General features: G+C 34.0%; 1 protein-coding gene across 1 annotated transcript in view; it reads right to left on the reverse strand.

Moving 5' to 3' along the window:
• Ahcy (adenosylhomocysteinase) overlaps positions 1-18,800 on the reverse strand; it is a 50,781-nt gene that overhangs the window by 21,599 nt on the left and 10,382 nt on the right. Inside the window, exons 2-3 of the mRNA XM_067288355.1 lie at positions 8,899-9,089; positions 135-263 (exon numbers count right to left, since the gene is read on the reverse strand). Of these exons, the coding sequence (XP_067144456.1) occupies positions 135-263; positions 8,899-9,089 (320 nt within the window). The remainder of the gene's footprint in view (positions 1-134; positions 264-8,898; positions 9,090-18,800) is intronic.

The following is an 18,800-nucleotide window of genomic DNA, read 5'->3' on the forward strand; positions in this document are numbered from 1 at the left end:
TATAATCAATAACTGTAATTGTAATAATATGTAGAATAATTGGAATTAAAGACTCAACAGTTACAACAATATTATGTTGTCATATTTAGTTTATTAAATTTGGATTAAACATTCAAATTTGTTAAAATTCTTACTTGTTCAATACACCAGATATATTCTTCATCAGTTTCTCCTTTCCATGCATATACAGGTATTCCTCTCTTAGCCATTGCAGCAGCTGCATGATCTTGAGTTGAAAATATGTTACAGCTTGACCATTGAATCTATTAAAATATAAATGATCAATTATACATTATATTATACCATTGCTTTTAATCACATTTTTCCATCAAAATAATTTTTTTTTCTATAACATAACTACAGTTATGTTAGAGGGAAAGTTATTATACTAAAAAAAAATTTTAAAACTAGTTTTAAACTTCAATTTCTTGACATGATAAATTGTTTCATTTATGTATTAATACTTATACAGTAAAATAAAAAACAAACTCACCTTTTTTGAATAAACCATTTAAAAACAAAACAAATTTGTTAACTACGAAACACAATATAGTGCTTTGACAATCACTTGGCTTTCTTCTCTCTTTTATTTAGTTGATCAACTAAATAAAAGGGAGAAGAAAGCCAAGTGATCGTCAAAGCACTATATTGTGTTTCGTAGTTAACAAGAATCAAGCATGACACGGTTTCAAGTCATTAAACAAAAAAATTTAATAAACAGACCTTTTTCACACATTTCCAGCAATTTTGTTATTGAATTTGTTCCAGAATGTTTTTCTTTCAAAAAAGTGTTCCAAATTGAGAAGTTCAGCTATAAAATCTTCGATAAAAAGCCTGACACTGGCCGCTGAATAAGGCCGAAAACATTTGTTGTGTGTGTATGTTACTAGTGAAACTGCTATAAATATGTAAAAAGGTCTGTATATTATCTATTTATACAATAGTTACAGCTAAGAAGAATAAGTTTTTATTTAAAAAAATGCATAACTGGAAACTGCCTTTCTTTATGGACAAGTCAGACCAGACAATGAATCACATTTAAGGGGCAAACTGTGTTGGTTGTATAAGAATTGACCACTGTGCATATTGTTTTGCACACCTAGGAGCAAAACTGCTTTGTTTCTCTTTTCCATAAACTGACAATCACAAATCATACTGTAGTCAGTCAAAGTTATTTGTGTTTCTATTCTATTTATTTCTTACTTTGAAAATTGACTTCTGAATTGATTAACTTGTATTTTTTTTAAATTTATAAATTCAAATGATATTTAAATAAAATATAATAAACATTTAAAATTTCAAAACTGTTTTGTTCTCCCAGCTTGCTAGAGATTATTCTGCATAACATCTAAGTTGTCATTTCCCTTTCCTATTTAATTATTGTTCTTATATTCTGATGAATATTTTTAGTTTATTCTGTATTATATGCATTTTGCCTAATCTGTTAATACATAAAAAATTTACAACTATAAAACTTCTTTTTATCAATAAATAATAATGCACCAGAAAGGTTAGAAATAGGAATTCTTAACCTTTTTTTGGCCATAGACCCTTCTTCCAATTAGGTAAAGATTACAGATGCATTCTGGGAATAATATTTTTAAAAGCATAAAACAAAATTACAAAATAAACCAGTTTTCTAAAATTACTCAAATAAACCAGAAATACATTTAATCCAATAAAAAACGTAAGATGTGTTTCTTTCTTAACACAATAATTAATAATAACTTTTCTATATTTGAAATTATTGTAAAGTTTGCTTTACCCTCCTGAGCCCACAGACCACTGGTTAAGAATCAATCATAAAAGGACTTGTCAAACTAGTTTGCTTGTTTCTAATTTTAGTGTGATTAATAATGAACTGGTGTCATACGTCCTCTATATTTATTAATTAAAAACATAAAATTGAGGTGTTTATATAAGCTGAATGATTGCCAGATTAAATATGGCTACAGAAAGAATGCACTCCTACGAAAGAATGCACATAGCCTCCTGCAAATTGCTGAACCAGTAGAGGTTAGAGATATGCAAATGAATAAGTTTGCATACACATCGGGTCATATGGTACCCAATTTCAGGCTCTAAAGACCAGCAGACAGCTCAGGCTGTAAATGCTATCATTGACAGTTCACAGCAGCTAAACTTTTGTAGGAGTCTCGAAGATACTTTGAAGACTACAGCAAGCCAAATATCACCAGTTAACGGCTCTGGAATGAGACCACATGCTGGAGCTGCACCACCTTGGTTTGCTTATGCACACAGTTGCAGTTTATTTTATTTAGCGTATGGCTACACATCTAATTCAAAAAAGAACAAATCATAAATGAAAGAACACAAATCATAAATGTTTCGCCAGTGGAGACTTCAACTGAGTAAGACAAAAACTGAAGCTACATGCTTTCACCTTAATAACAAGCTGGCAAATGAAGAATTAAAGATTTATTTTGACAATAATTTACTGAAATATAATAAGAACCCGAAATATCTTGGTGTCACTCTGGATAGAACTTTATCCTTTAAAACACATCTGATGAATTTGGCTGCCAAGGTTAATACCAGAAACAACATCCTCCAAAAGGTTATGTGGAACCACATGGGGTTCTTCACCGTCCACCTTACGGATCACTGCTCTTGGCTTGGTTTTCTCTGCAGCGGAATACTGTGCACCGGTATGGATAAACAGTACTCACATTAATAAACTGGATGCCCAACTAAATACTACCCTACGTATCATAACAGGTACTCTCAAATCAACTCCTGTCCATTGGTTACCTATTCTGAGCCATATCCCTCCATCTACACTCCGAAGGGATAGCACTCTGCTCAGGGAATATAGGAGAATATTATCTAATCCACAACTCCCGATTCATCAGGATATTGATGACCTCAGCATAAACCGGCTTAAATCAAGACACCCTCCCCTATTAAGAGCTAAATCCCTGCATTCCAATAATTTCAACCTCACTGAATCTTGGAAAAGGCTCTGGGCTGATGTCTCTCCGGTGGACAGCCGACAACTTCCTTGTATCACAAAGCGACCACCTGGATTTGAGTTATCCAGAAATCTTTGGAGTGTGTTAAATCGGATTCGGACCAAACATGGGTTGTGCAGGGACAGTCTTTTTAGGTGGGGAAAAGTTGCATCCCCACAGTGTGACTGTGGTGCTGAAAGACTATACACCATATCTTGGAAGATTGTCCAGTAAGATCTTTTCCGAGACAACTGAGTGACTTCCTGATTGTGACTGAAAGTGCTTTAAACTATATTTCTAACTTAGATTTACAGTTGCAGTGTTTTGGGCACGATGTGAGTACCATCCCGAGATGTGTGACACAATGGATGCAGGAACATCTGTGAACACACCAGAGAGTGGATCACACTGGTGCACGATGAAGTACACAGACTGGCATATTCACCAAATGACCATCTGGACCTGTTTTCCATGACATGTGACATTCAAAGCTACAGTTCACTATCAACGGGTGCATGTGTGTCCACCAAAACAATTTGCAAAAGGCTGCATGCACAACAACCAGCAACTGAGGTGCCATTAACTGTTCAACACAGGGTTGCATGCCTGGCATTGTGTCATCATTGCAACTGGACAATAGAATGGCAATCAGATATTGTTTAGGGATAAATCCCACTTCTGTCTGTGGAGGAATGATGAATGATGATCATAGACAGATATGGTGGTATCCCAGGAAACAATGCACCAGCTCTTTTTGCCAAGCATCACACCAGCCCCATCCTGGGCATCCTGGGGAGGCATCATGTTCAAATGGCACAGCATCAGTGCACATTTCCAGTACTCTAACAGCAGACCAGTATGTCATATAAATTGTGAAGTCTGTGGTTCAGCCACTGGTACAGGCTGCACCCAACAGTGTTCCAGACAGATAATACCTGACTACATGTCACAAAGTGAACTGTCACCAGACCGATTGGAATTTACATCCTTCTCTGACTATCAATCTCACCTGATCTCTCTCCCGTCGAATACCCATGGGACATCGTCCAACATGAAGTGCACAGGGGACCACTGCCACATACTGTAGACGACATGCATACTGCAGTGGATGCAGCTTGGCAAGGGATACCTCAGGCAAACATTAATTGCTTCATTGATAGTATGCCTTGCTATATAGTGGCCTAAATTTATTACTGCTTATTACTGAATAAACAGGTTGTTACTGTACAGCTTATTACCGTTTGTTGCATATCTTTGTTCTTTTAATCATTTACATGTGTCTCTTACCAATACCAGTCCTGTAATGTGGATGTGGCTTTGTGGTATTGTGATTTCACTTTTAAGGAGTGTAATACTATCTTACAATTAAAAAGTATTGTTGACAACAAATACCAATATACTGGAAATAATGTTGAATGCAGATTATGTACTAATGAAATATATATATATATATATATATATATATATATATTTAATAACAAATTTTTGTTATTTAATCTGAGTTAAGCACCTTTAAATATGAATTATTGGATGTCATTTATATTATGCAAATGTCAATTAACACCATTTTTATTAATTAATTTGATTTAAATTGAATTGTGACGTGTACCAAAAACCAGTAGTAGTATCTTACCCACATGCACATCTTTGAATAACAACGTTGATGGTTTATGTTGTGATGTCTAACGATGCAAGGCAAATCTCAGCACCACTAGTAAATCAGTAGTCCTGTTGTTGATTGGTCAAACTGTCAACTTTCTTTTACATAAGTTGACCATCAGCGACTGCCTCTGCCAAGTTGATTGTTTGGAAACTGAGTTATTATATGGCAACCGAAGCAAATATGGCATTCAAAATTTTATTGTTTGTAAACCGGGCACTTGTAACATGAGGATTGACTATTACATATTTGTATTTGTTATAAAAGTGATTTTTTTTGTTTTTAAACATTGCTTTTATAGTTGCCTAACTCCCATTTGCATTATTTCATAATTTTATATCTTGATATATTTGTATATATTTGAACATATTCAAAATATGTCATGTTTCTGCTAGCATTTCAATCACAACTGAGAACTGATGCAGATCTTAACTTATTCTTTAGATCAAAAACATTTGTCTGTAATTTAGTGTATCAAAGTTTGTTGCTGAAGATATTTTAAAGTTCTTTTGAGAATAGTGTCATAATATATTCAAATTTGAATGCTAAATAAAATTTTGACTTATTGAAAAAATGAATTATAATTTTTTTTTCCCCAGGAAAAAATTGATTTAGGGAATAATATTAATAAAAGTTCATAATTAATCAAATGCAAATTGTTTCAAAAAAATAATTTTTATTTGTAATTGACCAATTTTAAAGCATTAGTGGTTTATTTTTTCTTCTGAATTCTGTATAATACACAACTCAAAGCCCAATGAGTTAATATAATAATCCAACGATTGCCTAAATATTCGAGCTATAATATAGCTATAATCAAATAATTAATACAAATAAATTTGTTACTAGAGGTAAGCATTAGGCACCATCTCTTATCTAAATTAATAATTATAATTTTAATAATTTAATAAATAATTTAGAACCTTCTGGAAAAAAATAACTGACCCAGGACGGAGCTTGAACCTGCAGCCTACGCTTGCCATGTGGTGTGCTACCAATTGTGCCACCCAGACCCCAAGCCAGCCCTCACTTCCAGAAGTATTTAAATTTTGATATAACCTTTCATGGTTACTAACGGCACTGGCTGGAGACAACCCTATGTCAATGGCCAATGAACATCTCCTCTGCGGCACTCAGCCAGCTATCGCTGTCCCTGCTGAGGTATATATATACATATACAGTAGAGTGTCGTTAATCCGAACCCCAGTAATCCAAACGATTTTCAGTCGGACTGTGTCATGCTGAATCAAACGTTTTTGATACTAGATTTACAGGGTGACAATAATTAACCCGTACAAGTTTTTTGCATCGTAAATTTATTAAAAAAATAAAAATTAGGAAAATAACAGTAGATAGCAGTGACAATACTTTATGTATTAACCAGATTTTCAACCGGTTTCAAAGTGGCCTCCTTTTGCCTTGATGCAGAGCCCCAAACGTGTTTTGAAATTCTTGGCGATGGGCCGCAGCTCTTTCGGAGACAATTTGTCCCACTCCCGGCGCAAGGATTGCTTCAGCGACTCCAAACTTTCATGGCGCTTAGAACAGGCCCTGGCCTCCAAAATGGACCACACACTGTAGTCCATTGGGTTCAGATTCGGCAAGTACGGTGGCCATTCCGCAGACGAGATGAAATCGGGAAAATGAGCCTTGCACACTCCTGAGTCTTCTTCGCCCTGTGTGTCGGCGCCGAGTCCTGCTGAAACGTCCATTTCGCACTGACAAAATGCTGCTGAGCCCACAGAAGTACCACAGCCTCGAGAATGTCATGGTGGTACACATCTTGATTGATTTTGGCCCCTTGATCGACGAAAACAAGGGGTGTCTTGCCGCTCGCACAAATTCCGCCCCAAACCACGACTGACATTGGATTTTGTGATGTTCGATGACGGCTGAGCTTCCAGGAGCCCCCGCGGACCAGTTCCTGTCGTTTTGATGGTTGTACGGAGAAAAGCTTGTTGTCTGTGAAGAGAATGCACTCCCATTGTCGACCTGCGGCCCGACGCTTGAGTTAACGGGATCTTTGGAGTCTCACGCACTTGTTTTCATCGGTGAGGAGCTGAACCTTTTGGAACTTGTAGGGCTTGAGTACGAGTTCCTTTTTCGCCATTAACCGCACCGATTCGCGATTGATTCCGATCTCGCGAGCAATTTTTCTCATGGAGACCTTTGCATTTCGGTCAACTCGCTTTTTGATGATCTTGCGGTTCCTAGACGTGTTGACGGTGCACTTTCTTCCACGTCCGGGACGGTCACCATCGTGGCCAAGCTCCTTAAATCGCCGAACTGCATCTGAGACTGTCATTTTGGGAACACCGAGCAAACGAACAATTTCACATTGTCGTTTTCCTTGCCGGAATAGCTCTAAAATTGCACAACGTTTGTTCGCCATCCTTAAATAAGTAAAAAACTAACTCTTATTACAACGAAAGCACATCTACATGCGCAGGAAATCACGGAGAATTAAACACAACAGTATACAAATTAGTGACGTAAAAAAATTCAGTTGCAGCATTGCTACAAACTTTGTACGGGTTAATTATTGTCACCCTGTACTTCTAAAGTATAATTTTCATGTTTTTATATTCCTCAATATATTTATTTTGTTTGTACAAAATAAAGAAATAATTTTTAATGATACAATAGCCTCGATTATTATTATAAAAATTTTCATTAGACTTAAAATCGACGAAAATTCAACACAAAGCGACACGCAATGGAGAAAAATTTGAACATTGGACAGGTTAATATATTTTTCTGTACATAACTGGTTATCCGAACAAATCACTAATCTGAACAACCCGTCCCCAATTGATTCGGATTAATGACTACTGTAATGCCTTGCCAATGAACATTTCCTCTGAGTGCCACAGAGGAAATGTTAATTGGCTGTTGACATAGGATCGTCTCCAGCCAGCGCCGTTAGTAACCATGGAAGGTTATATCAAAATTTAAATATTTCTGGAAGTGAGGGCTGGCTTGGGGGTCTGGGTGGCACAATTGGTAGCGCACTTCATGGCAAGCGGAGGCTGAGTGTTCAAACCCCGCCCCAGGTCAGTTATTTTCTTCCAGAAGGTTCTAAATTATTTATTAAATTATTAAAATTATAATTATTAATTTAGACAAGAGATGAGATAGCACCTAACACTTACCTCTAGTACCAAATTTATTTGTATTAATTATTTGATTATAGCCATATTATAGCCCAAATATTTGGGCAATTATTGGATTACTATACTTCTGAATTCTTTCTTATTTTTAAAAACTTCAAGTGTGAAATTTAGATTACATAAAGAAACATTACAAAACCCAGTAGAGAAGTTGCAGTCATCATTTTCAGCCCAAAACATGAACATTGGATGTTCGAGCACCACCATCTGGCAATTCTAGAAGGTTGATAATGGCATTCACTACATCTAGCATGATGAGTAGAAGATCGGTTTAAACTTCATTTTTTTGTGTTTAGGGTTAAAATTATGATGTATTTTATTAAAATAATGATTATTTAACCATTTATGAATAACATTGTACAGAAACAAATGATTTTCATCCAGAAATTATTTAATTATTCAATTTTTTTGCAATTGATATAAAGTGCCTATAGAATTCACATATTTCTGTTCATAATAGCTTATCATAATTCTGTAAGAGTAAGTTTGTTCTTCCACGGCATCTTCTACCATCAACAGCATAATACATAGGTAAATTTTCTAAAAATAATTTCCTGAGCTGCTTTTGGATTTACATAAGCCACTACTTCCCTTGACAAAAGCATGAGGTAGTCCTATCATACAGTAGGAGACACGACACTAATTAAAAATAATTATTTAGTGTTATTAAACATCCTATAAACACTTTAAAATAGTTTAATTTGTTTGTTTACCTTTGCTGGTAACATTCATCATTATTAAATGTTTCCGCCATTTTTCAACAATATTCCCTGAGTCAATGCGCAACGTTCATGTCATGCACTGACTCATGGGATATTATGAGTGTGCACCGCAACATACTTTACTTGGAAGTCAAACATCAAACGTGTACTTCTGCTTGCCGTACAAGTTTAACGTTTGTAGTTCGGCAGCAACCTCTCTATTAAATTTATAAAGACAACCAACCATCGGATTAACTCAGGCTATGTAGCCCAATGTAATCCAGTGAAATTTAGATTAATTAGAAAATAGAAAAACCGAATTAATAGTTTCTTTACTCCTTGATAACAAAGTTAAATTCCTTATTTTCCATAATAGTAACATTTTAAAAACTTACTTCAGCTCCCAACTCTATAAGAGTTTCCATTAGAACAGCAGTTTGAATAGTCATATGCAAACATCCAGCTATACGTGCGCCTTTTAACGGTTTTGACAGACCATACTTTCTTCTTATTGCCATCAATCCAGGCATTTCATTTTCAGCCATTATAATTTCTTTTCGACCGAAGTCAGCCAGAGAAATATCAGCTGCAAAAAAATTTTTTTCATTGAAAATTAATTGTAATTTTATATCATAGATAGTTTACCATGTTAGATACATCTATTTTATTTTCAAATTAAATGATAATTTTATGAAGTCACATATATATAAATTTTTAAAATACTTTACTCACAAAAAATGCATTAAAAAAAGTGAAAGGTTTTCTCCCTCAGCTTTCACAGTATTCTCGGTAATACACAACCAAAAATAAAAGAATGAGATGCTCCTGTTTAGAAATATTGTTAAAAGAAAAGGGCATTCATAGAGAACAAAATATTTGAATTCAAGAAATAGAAGATGAACAGCAACTAACATTTTTTTTTCAAAAATAGTTTCTTGCATGTGCATGGAATTAAAATTACATACCGTATTTACTCACATATAAGACAGTCTCGCATATAGGACAAGGTGTGACTTTAAAGATCAAAATAAAGAAAATTAGATTTATTAATACAATTCTAATTTTATTTCATGTAATTGCAAATAAAATATTAACAGATACATGTAAATGCACACATCATCCCGCAAAAATTAATGGCATTTTAAACTTTAAGGAAAAAAATCTTGTAAAATTGACAACATAATTCATTCATATAAAACTGGACAATCTGGAACGTTTTTTGCTAATTCATAACAGTCATATCCACTCTCCGTAGATTATACTTAAGAGTTTCTCTGAATTCTAATTCCTGAATAATAATCTGTTTTCATGTGAGAATAGATTAAAACTAATAATGAGCTCTTGTGTGATTTTGAAATTCAATTCAATAGCTTTGCTTTTCCTATTGCTATTTATCTTTACTCCTGACAATATACAAGAACGATTGAAATGATCCAGATAAAAATACTTTTGTTTTTAAACACCAGAGGGTGAGCATCCGGTAAAATATGCAAATACATGGTTCACATAAATTATTGCAAAAACAAAAAATCCTTTGCTCATGCATGCACAACCTAAGTTTTTGAAACAAAGAAAAATTAATAAAAACCTTGTCTTATATGTAAGTAAACATGGTATATAAGAAAATTACAAAATTTTACAATATTACAAAATAACCATGTTATATAAAACATAAAATTTTGTAAATTTTAATTGACAAAGAGCAAAAACTTAAACTTGTGATTTAACATGAGAGAGAAACAAAAAGCAACAGGAAACTACTATGCTTTATTACCCCTTTGCCCCCGAAGGTACCGATTAATCGGTACCCTGGCTTTTTAAGCAAAACTTCGAGAGTACCAATTCATCGTTACTTTGATAAATATCGATTTTTGTAAAATTTATTGACAACAGATGTCAGAAATTGACGACATCGTCTTGTCTATTGTCTGTTTTACATATTTTTGTCCAGGTGGCGTTTTGTTGACTTAAAAAATTTTAATTAATGCTTTTTCTTCTTAAAAAATTGCTAGAAAAAAATAAATTATTTCATTTTTCGCATATTCATGCAACAATATTACTATAATAAGTTCACTTATGCTATAATAAGTTTATTTAGCTATAATAAGTCAATGTGTTATAAATATTCAAGTTGGGGCATTCAGTTCTGATATTTTGTATATTTTTTTAATTTTTATTTTAATTGAAAATATCAGCAAATGTTACATGTATTGCTACTGGTAATCTCATGTTTATTACAAAAATATATAATCTCGTTCGATATGAAGTGAATAAAGTATAATAGTTCATTATATTAGTTGATAGCAGTATAAAATTTTGATTTCAAACAAATTTTTGATATAATGTGCAATAATTTCACAATGAATAAACATACGTGCATAAGTGTTATATCGAATTGTACAAAACAATATTCTACATCTTTCTGGCTCAGTGCCAGCAAACAATTATGTAACTAGACAATGTTAATTTTCACAAAATGTTATAAATTATTAAGTTTGTGTGTCAGTTCTGATATATATATTTTTTCTTATAAATTTTTCTAATAAAATGTATTGAAAAATATCGTATTTAAAACTAAAGATATTAATAAATGCAAGTGTTTTTTTTCATATAGATATAATGATAATTTGATTTTTGGTGAATTTTTAAAATAATATCGCCTGACTGACCTAAATTGCCTTAGGAGGGATCGCAAAATAAACATAAACAAGATGTCGGGGGAAAAGGGTTACTGATGTAGCAACCCCTATTAAGATGAGCACAAGTAGAAACAGAGAGAACAGCATTGGAGTTGTAACCATTTCCAACTGCAACACCTTGCTCAGTAGGGAAAAGGGGGCTCTCCAGATGATCATAACCTCCACAGAGACTCTTGAGAATCGGAACTTGAAACATGAGGACTTTAAGGCTGGAAAACTGGAAAATCTGAAGAATGAGATGAAAATAAATAAATTAGACATAGTAGGACTAGTAAAGTGAGATGGGAAGATTCTGGAGAATTAATGAACAATGATATCAAGCTTTATTTTTCAAGAGAAAGGAAAGCAATGAATGGAGTGGAGATAGCATTGAAAAAGAGAATTTGTAACCTGGGTAATTAAGGTTGATTAAATAAATGAAGAATCAGAATCCAAGCAGAACCAAAAGATCTGGTACTAATTCAAGTATATATGCCTACAAGTTCTCATTCAAATAAAAAAAAGGTAGAGGAAATATATGAACAGTGGAAGAACTTATGGAAAAGGAAGAAAGAAATGTCTGCCTATTATTATTAGAAGATTGGAATGCTGTGGTGGAACACACAAGAGGAAAATATTATAGAAGGCATGGATTGGGAAGCAAGAACAGGAGAGGAAAAGGTTGACTGAATTCTATAAAGAACACAGTATGGTGATTACTAAAGCATGGTTTCAAAAGCATAAGAGATTATATACATGGAAAGATCCTGGGGACAGACAACAGATACCAAAAAGACTATATACTATTTTGTATCTCTTTAATTAAATTAATTAAAGAGATGAGGTGGTGCATCTATTGCGTTGTATATCTCCAATATACAATGCAATAGATGCACCACCTCAGTCTCCACTTACACCACCAACCCCGAAGTTGTGGAGGACTTCACAAGAGTGCAATTAATTGTTACCACACCACCGACCACCTAAAATGGTTAGAAGAAATGGAAATTTTTAAGGCTTATTGCGTATCTAAATGCATTAATACAAGGGACGAGATTGGCCTTTCCATGGCATGGCAAGCCTTACTACATATGGATAGATAGCATTCTACTCTTAATTTTTTGGTAAAGGAAAACCTTGAACGTGTGAGATTATTATCAATGATTCATCTCTCACACACACATTTTATGTATTTTGACCTAACATTGACTACCGTTTAAAGGTTGATAGTTAAATTCGAACACGTTTGAACACGTCACGTGACAGAATATGCGACAAACCGAACATTTGAAACATAACATCGTTTGGTTTAGTTCAAATTTTCGTATTCAAGTTCAATCCAGCTGATTTACCTGAAGAAGAACCCAGAAAGGGTTAGGAAAACATTTGTTTTGGATGATTAAACTTTGTATGCACCAGTTAAAGGTTCAAGTAGGTCATATTTTGTTATATACAACCCAGTGTGTGGTTTCTGTTTTATAGAGATACAAGAACTATTACAGATGTAAGCAGACAGATTCAGATCACAACCTCGCACTCACAAAAGTCAAAATGAGATTCAAGAAAATCACAAAGAGGAAAAAGACAAGTGAGAAATGGGATTTAAAAAATTTGAAAAGGAATAGTGAAATGTTTAGATTAATATCTGAACAAAAATTCAAAGAAAAAGATGAAGAGGATGCTGAAGGACCAAATGAATTGTGGATATCACAGCAAAAAAACAGGAAAGAAAAAAGGTCACAAAGGAAATGATGAATAAAATGAGAAAAGTGGTGGTAGAAGAATGTAAATTCTGAAGCAGAAAGATGAAAACACAGAACTGAACAATAAGCTACGGGTAATTGAGCAAGCCAAAAAGAGAGTGGCTTGTAAGAGAATGTGAACAAATTGAAAGCCTGGAGAGGTCAAAAAGAGTTGAACTAATGTATGATGAAGTTAAGAACACACTAGTTCAGAAGGACCAAGAGAATAATTATTAGTGAGAGAAATGGAGAGATTATAAATATTAAGAAAATTCTGTGCAGATGGCATGAATACATAAATGATCTGTACAGATAAGTTTATTATTAATGCTTTTGGCATTAATAAACTTGGTTGACAGTGCAGACTTTTGGCATTAATAAAATTTGGTTGACAGTGCTCTTGAAGAAGATCTGATAAAAATCTGGTGTGACAAAATGATTATTTCTTTCATGATCTGTATAGAGCAGAAGATAATGTAGAACTGAAGGTAGAAGAAAGTGATGATGATAAAGATGAAGGACCTCCAATCTTGATGAAAGAAGTTATGAGTACAGCAAAAAAATTAAAAAACAGAAAAATCAGAAGACATCAATAACAACCATATAAAATTCATTAAGTTGTCAAACAAATAGTATTATTCAGCTTTTTACAACCTTCCATCTTCTCCCATTACTATTTTTGACCAGTCTTTAAATGCATATGGTCAAAATTTGTCATCTAAAGAAGTATTTGAACTTGTTCTTTGTTTTGGTTTTAAAATATTTCATAAGTAATTACTGTAATTCTTTCAGCCTGAAGGCAGCACTTCACATTTTCATAATGTTGATTATGGATGAAAGCATGCATTATTTAGAGCTGGGATGGGCAATCTTTTTCTATTTAAGGACTGCATTTCAAAACTTTTGAACTGACACAGGCCGCATAAAAGAGAAAAGAGGAAAAAAATTGCCAGTAAATCACAAATATTTATTCATGTATAATTATAAACTAACATAGGTATATTTAATTTAGCTTCTGGAACTGATATAAACATAATATAGTGGGTGATCAGTTAACGAACAATCCGTTCCAAGACAGTGTTCACTATCTGAATTGTTCATTAACCGATTATCAATTTACCATAGATTTTTATGGGAATTTAATCCATTCTGGAGACCCCAGAAATAAAAAAAAATATAGTTTCTTACTACATTTATCTTTATGTAATAATGAAAATACATATATACACAGTCTTGCATTTTTATCAGTAGTTGATTACGAACACAATATAGTGCTTACGACGATCACTTGGCTTTTCTTCTCCCTGTTATTTAGTTGATACTAATACTAAAGTCAACTAAATAACAGGGAGAAGAAAAGCCAAGTGATCATCGTAAGCACTATATTGTGTTCGTAGTCAACAAGAATCAAGCGCGACACAGTTTCAAGTCATTAATTTTATCAGTAGTGTTTTTTTCTGTTTGTGGAGCATTAAAGAATCTGTCCAATGTCGATTGCTTTTCTCTCTTCAGGATTTTTTGGAGGTAATTAATAGCATTGTCCATGTAGAGATCCCTAAGCCAGTGGCGTAGCGTGGGTGTCAGCCGCTCGGGGCGGAGGAAAATTTCGCCGCCCCCTTATTTAGATATCTCAATTTAAAAGACTAAAATATACAGTAATTCTAAAGAACTTTTCGGCAAGAACAATCATCATTATTGTGTATTGTACACGTTACAAATAAAAAAAAAGTCATGTATATATGTTTTACAATATAATAATCACATTTATTACAAAAATTTTTACATGTATGACACTTACATTGATATAACAGGTATAAAACACCTATGATTATACCTTGATGATCGACAAGATTAAGTTATTAACGAATTGAATATAAAACACAAATCGACCTCCAATTAGAACTAGAATGATACCGTTACTATTTATATTTTTATTGAAAAATAATATAATTGTTAGAATTAAAAACAAAATTTCTGTCTTTAACTAAAACTTTATTCGTCTACTTTTTTTAAGAGCAAAGTCTTTTATTGCACTATCAATGTCTATAACATCACATACCTTTTGCTCAATAGACAAGATAGCCAGATTGGTTAGCCTTAAAGTACTCATTGTTGATCTTAAATAATTTTTGATCAATTTCAATTTTGAAAAACTCCTCTCACAGCTGGCATTGCTTATGACAATTGTGAGGAATATTCGGAGCATTATTATAATATTAGGCAGAGTATCTTCCAGCTCGGATTTCACAATAAATTTTAATAGTTCAAGTGGGTTCTCATTCATTAATTTATTTTTGTTGCCTGTGGCAGCAATAAAAGTCCGCAGTCGAAGTCGTTCCAGCTTGAAGTCCTGCTCGTCAATTTCGGCAGATACGTAGTCTAGATTACATTTAGTGTCGTCCGAATCTAGTAATATAGCTGGCGTTAGATAAGCAAACTTATCTGCCAAATTCTGTAGCTGCTGAAAACGCTCACGAATTTCTACAATTATTCTATTTAACGAAGAAAACAGCTTCCTTCTCAACTCATTTTCACAAGACAAGTTGGCATCTCTGCTTCCGTCATCAAAAATATGCCTTCTCGTTATGCACCTTTGAGGTTCCATGGAAATGCCAAGTTCTTCACACACATTTTTTGCATAACTTACAGCGCCATCTGCCCATTCCTCTCGTTTTTCTATCAGTACCATCTGCAAAGCATTTACTTTCTGAGCACACAGTCTTATGTCAAGTCCCTTTGTTTGTAAATATTTTTGTGCATCATTCACTTCATGTAGCACCGGTTGCCAGAGGCCCAAGAAACAAAGAAAGAAAAATGACTGCATCGTAACTAGCAAAGTTCCTGCATTCATTCTTGTGTTTAAGCTTTCGCCTGTCTCCGTTAGTTTTTCCAAAGCGACGAGAATGTCTTTGTAATGATGGAATGTCATTTTTACGGCATCGCCTCTTGCACTCCACCGTGTATCTTGAACCCTTTTGAAACTTTTGTCTGTAGCTGCTATCAGAACTTCCCAACGATGTGTGAACATGGAAAAAAATGAATAGCAACGTTCTAATGTGCCGAAAAAAGTTACTGAACTCGCCTCAACTGAGGCAGCGTGTAAACAAACCAGGTTTAAGGAATGATTTGAGCAAGGTATGAATTCAACTTTGGGATTTATTTCTTTAATTCTTTGTTGAACTCCTGAATGCCTTCCAGCCATAACAGCAGCATTATCATATGCTTGGCCTCTACAGTTGCTTATATCGAGGCCATCAGCTTCAAGCTTGCTCAAAACCATCTTTGAAATTCCTTCAGCAGTTTTATCTTTTGTTTCAATGAAATCTATAAAAGATTCCACTACTTGCACTTCCTGATTTTCAATCACTACGTATCTTAATACCTGGCTTGTTTGGTCTTTATGAGAAATGTCTGGAGTGCTGTCGAATATAATCGAATAATACTTGGCCTTTTTTATTTGTCCGATGATATGCTGGCGAACTTTATTTCCCAAAATTGCAATAAATTCGTTTTGGATTTCTGGTGACATGTATGTGATTGAAATTTTGCCACACATTTTAGATCTTACAAGATGTTCACGAAGTACAGGATCGTACTTGGCAATTAAATGCACCAATTCTAAAGTTTCCTCTATTAGTACTGGTGTCATTTTCTGTATGACCACGTAAAGCCAAATTTTGTTTGGCAAGAAAATTTATAATATCAAACATTCTGATAAGAATTTCTTGCCATTTTTTTGTTTCCCCTGCCACTAAGTTTTGCTCTTTCTTGTCAATAGTATGTCCTTTTTTAAGTCTGATCTCTAACTCCTTCCATTTGCAATAATTTTGGTCGTGTAGTGCACTTGATTCGTGACTTGAAACCTTAGGATTTAATTTCCACCAAGTATTAAATCCATCAGATGAGCAGAACTTTGATCCATTCGGTGTGTTTACGTTCTCAAATAAACGACAGCAAAAGCAAAATAATGATGCTTTGGAAGGAGAATAAGCCATCCAAGTACGTAAAACTTTTTTGCCGTTAGTTAATGTGCGGTAAAACCATTCCTGGGTAAGCCGTCTTGTCTCTCCTTTTGATGTTAAAGAACACGAATCTGAACGTGTTACTGTTGATGCTACGGCGAAGTTAGTATTGATATGCTGAACAACTTCCTGGCTTTGCTGAATGAGATGCAATCGCATATTTTCATCTGTGTTCAGGCCAGTTTCCGATATCGTCCAAGTTTCGGTATTGAATAGCAGACAATGCCAATGTTGTATCAGTCTCTGTTTCTAAGCTATCGAGGCCCATGTCTAGACACAGATGCAGACTCTAATTGAGTAGATGATGTTGGAATTTGATCTTCAGGAACAATGTCAACATTTCTAACAGGTACCAGATCAACAGTGTCAAGTTCTTGTATTTTTTTAGCTTGTTCTGGGTTTGAAGATCCAGTTATCTTTGATGAATTTAAGTCCAACGTGGAATCTGACGTCTTAGGAACAGGACTTTCCACGTATTTAAGTAATGCCCCTTCATTTTTTCTAATGTTTTCCAACTTAGCTTTTCTTTTATGACGGTAAGATGCCCCACTTTCTTTTACTCTTTTCATTTTTGATGTTAAAACAAAAAACTATATAATTATTGACACTTATAATAAATAATAAAAGTACGAGTTGGATTCGTAAACGAAGTATCGTAGAACATTTCAAAATAATTACAGTAGAGCATCGATTATCCGACCCCTGATTAACCGATCGCGTTCTAGTCGGCAAATTCAAATGTCCGCTAGTGATGTGGCGCTACAATATTTAGTTATGTCTTCGCTACTTTAATATTATTTTTGTTAAATTTTTGCTTGTTTTAGCTGGCAGCACTGGCTCGACCATGAAAGGGAGGCTAGTATTTAAACTAGGCCTAATACACTATACTAATAATGTATTTTTTCATACTTTTCGGTTATCCGACCAACCCCAGTCCCCAAATAAATCGGATAATCGATGCTCTACTGTACTAATAAATTAAAAAATAATTACTAATAAATTAAAAAAACCATAACCTACTTTACTGAAATTTACTTGTTCTGATATTTTTTTATTTTAATAAATTAAAGCTTGAACAATGTAGAAGATAGTCAAACATACAATTACAAAAATAAAAAACACAAATAAAATATTTAATACTCACATAGTCGAATGTATACGTACACCAACAATACAATTTTTAGTTGAACTTCAGATATGTATACTGTCATGGCGGCGCTATGGCCGCGCTTCCGAATGCTCGTGCGCTCAACTGACCTCCCGGAGGAGAGTCGCCGGCAGGCTGCCATGTGCTAAACGTCACTAGTTATTGATTCACGGTAGTTATTGGACAAAAGAAGAAAAAGGAAACGCCTACTAAATATATAGTTAATCTAATCTAACCTAACCTAACAGAAGCGCCGCCATGACAGTATACATATCCGAAATTTAACCCAATTTTTCAATAAAGTTCAATAATTAAACAATCACTACACGTACTTACGAGCACTTAAATCACAGTTTGGAAAGCGCATACATATATACGATTAAGTTAATGTGAATTGGACGACTGAAGATCCATTAATGAAATTTTCGTTGAATTGTCAAAGCATCACTCACGGACTTCCCTGAAGGGATTTATCCATACTGTAATCTAATTTCCAGGTGTTATTATACAATATTGATAGAATGATAGACGTCATTCTCGCTGAATATTAGTCATAAACAATCCAAGCACAAAATAAAATACGGGGATTCCCTACAAGTCACTACAGACAAAGTTGCCAGTCGCTACAATGAGCAAGATGTCATTATTATACATTCATTTAAAGAAAGGGGATTCCCCAGTTTCATCACAGAATAAGTAATGAAAAAT

The sequence above is a fragment of the Centruroides vittatus genome, unplaced genomic scaffold (assembly GCF_030686945.1).
Source record: "Centruroides vittatus isolate TY-2023 unplaced genomic scaffold, ASM3068694v2 contig_1309, whole genome shotgun sequence".
Taxonomy (NCBI): Eukaryota; Metazoa; Arthropoda; class Arachnida; order Scorpiones; family Buthidae; genus Centruroides; species Centruroides vittatus.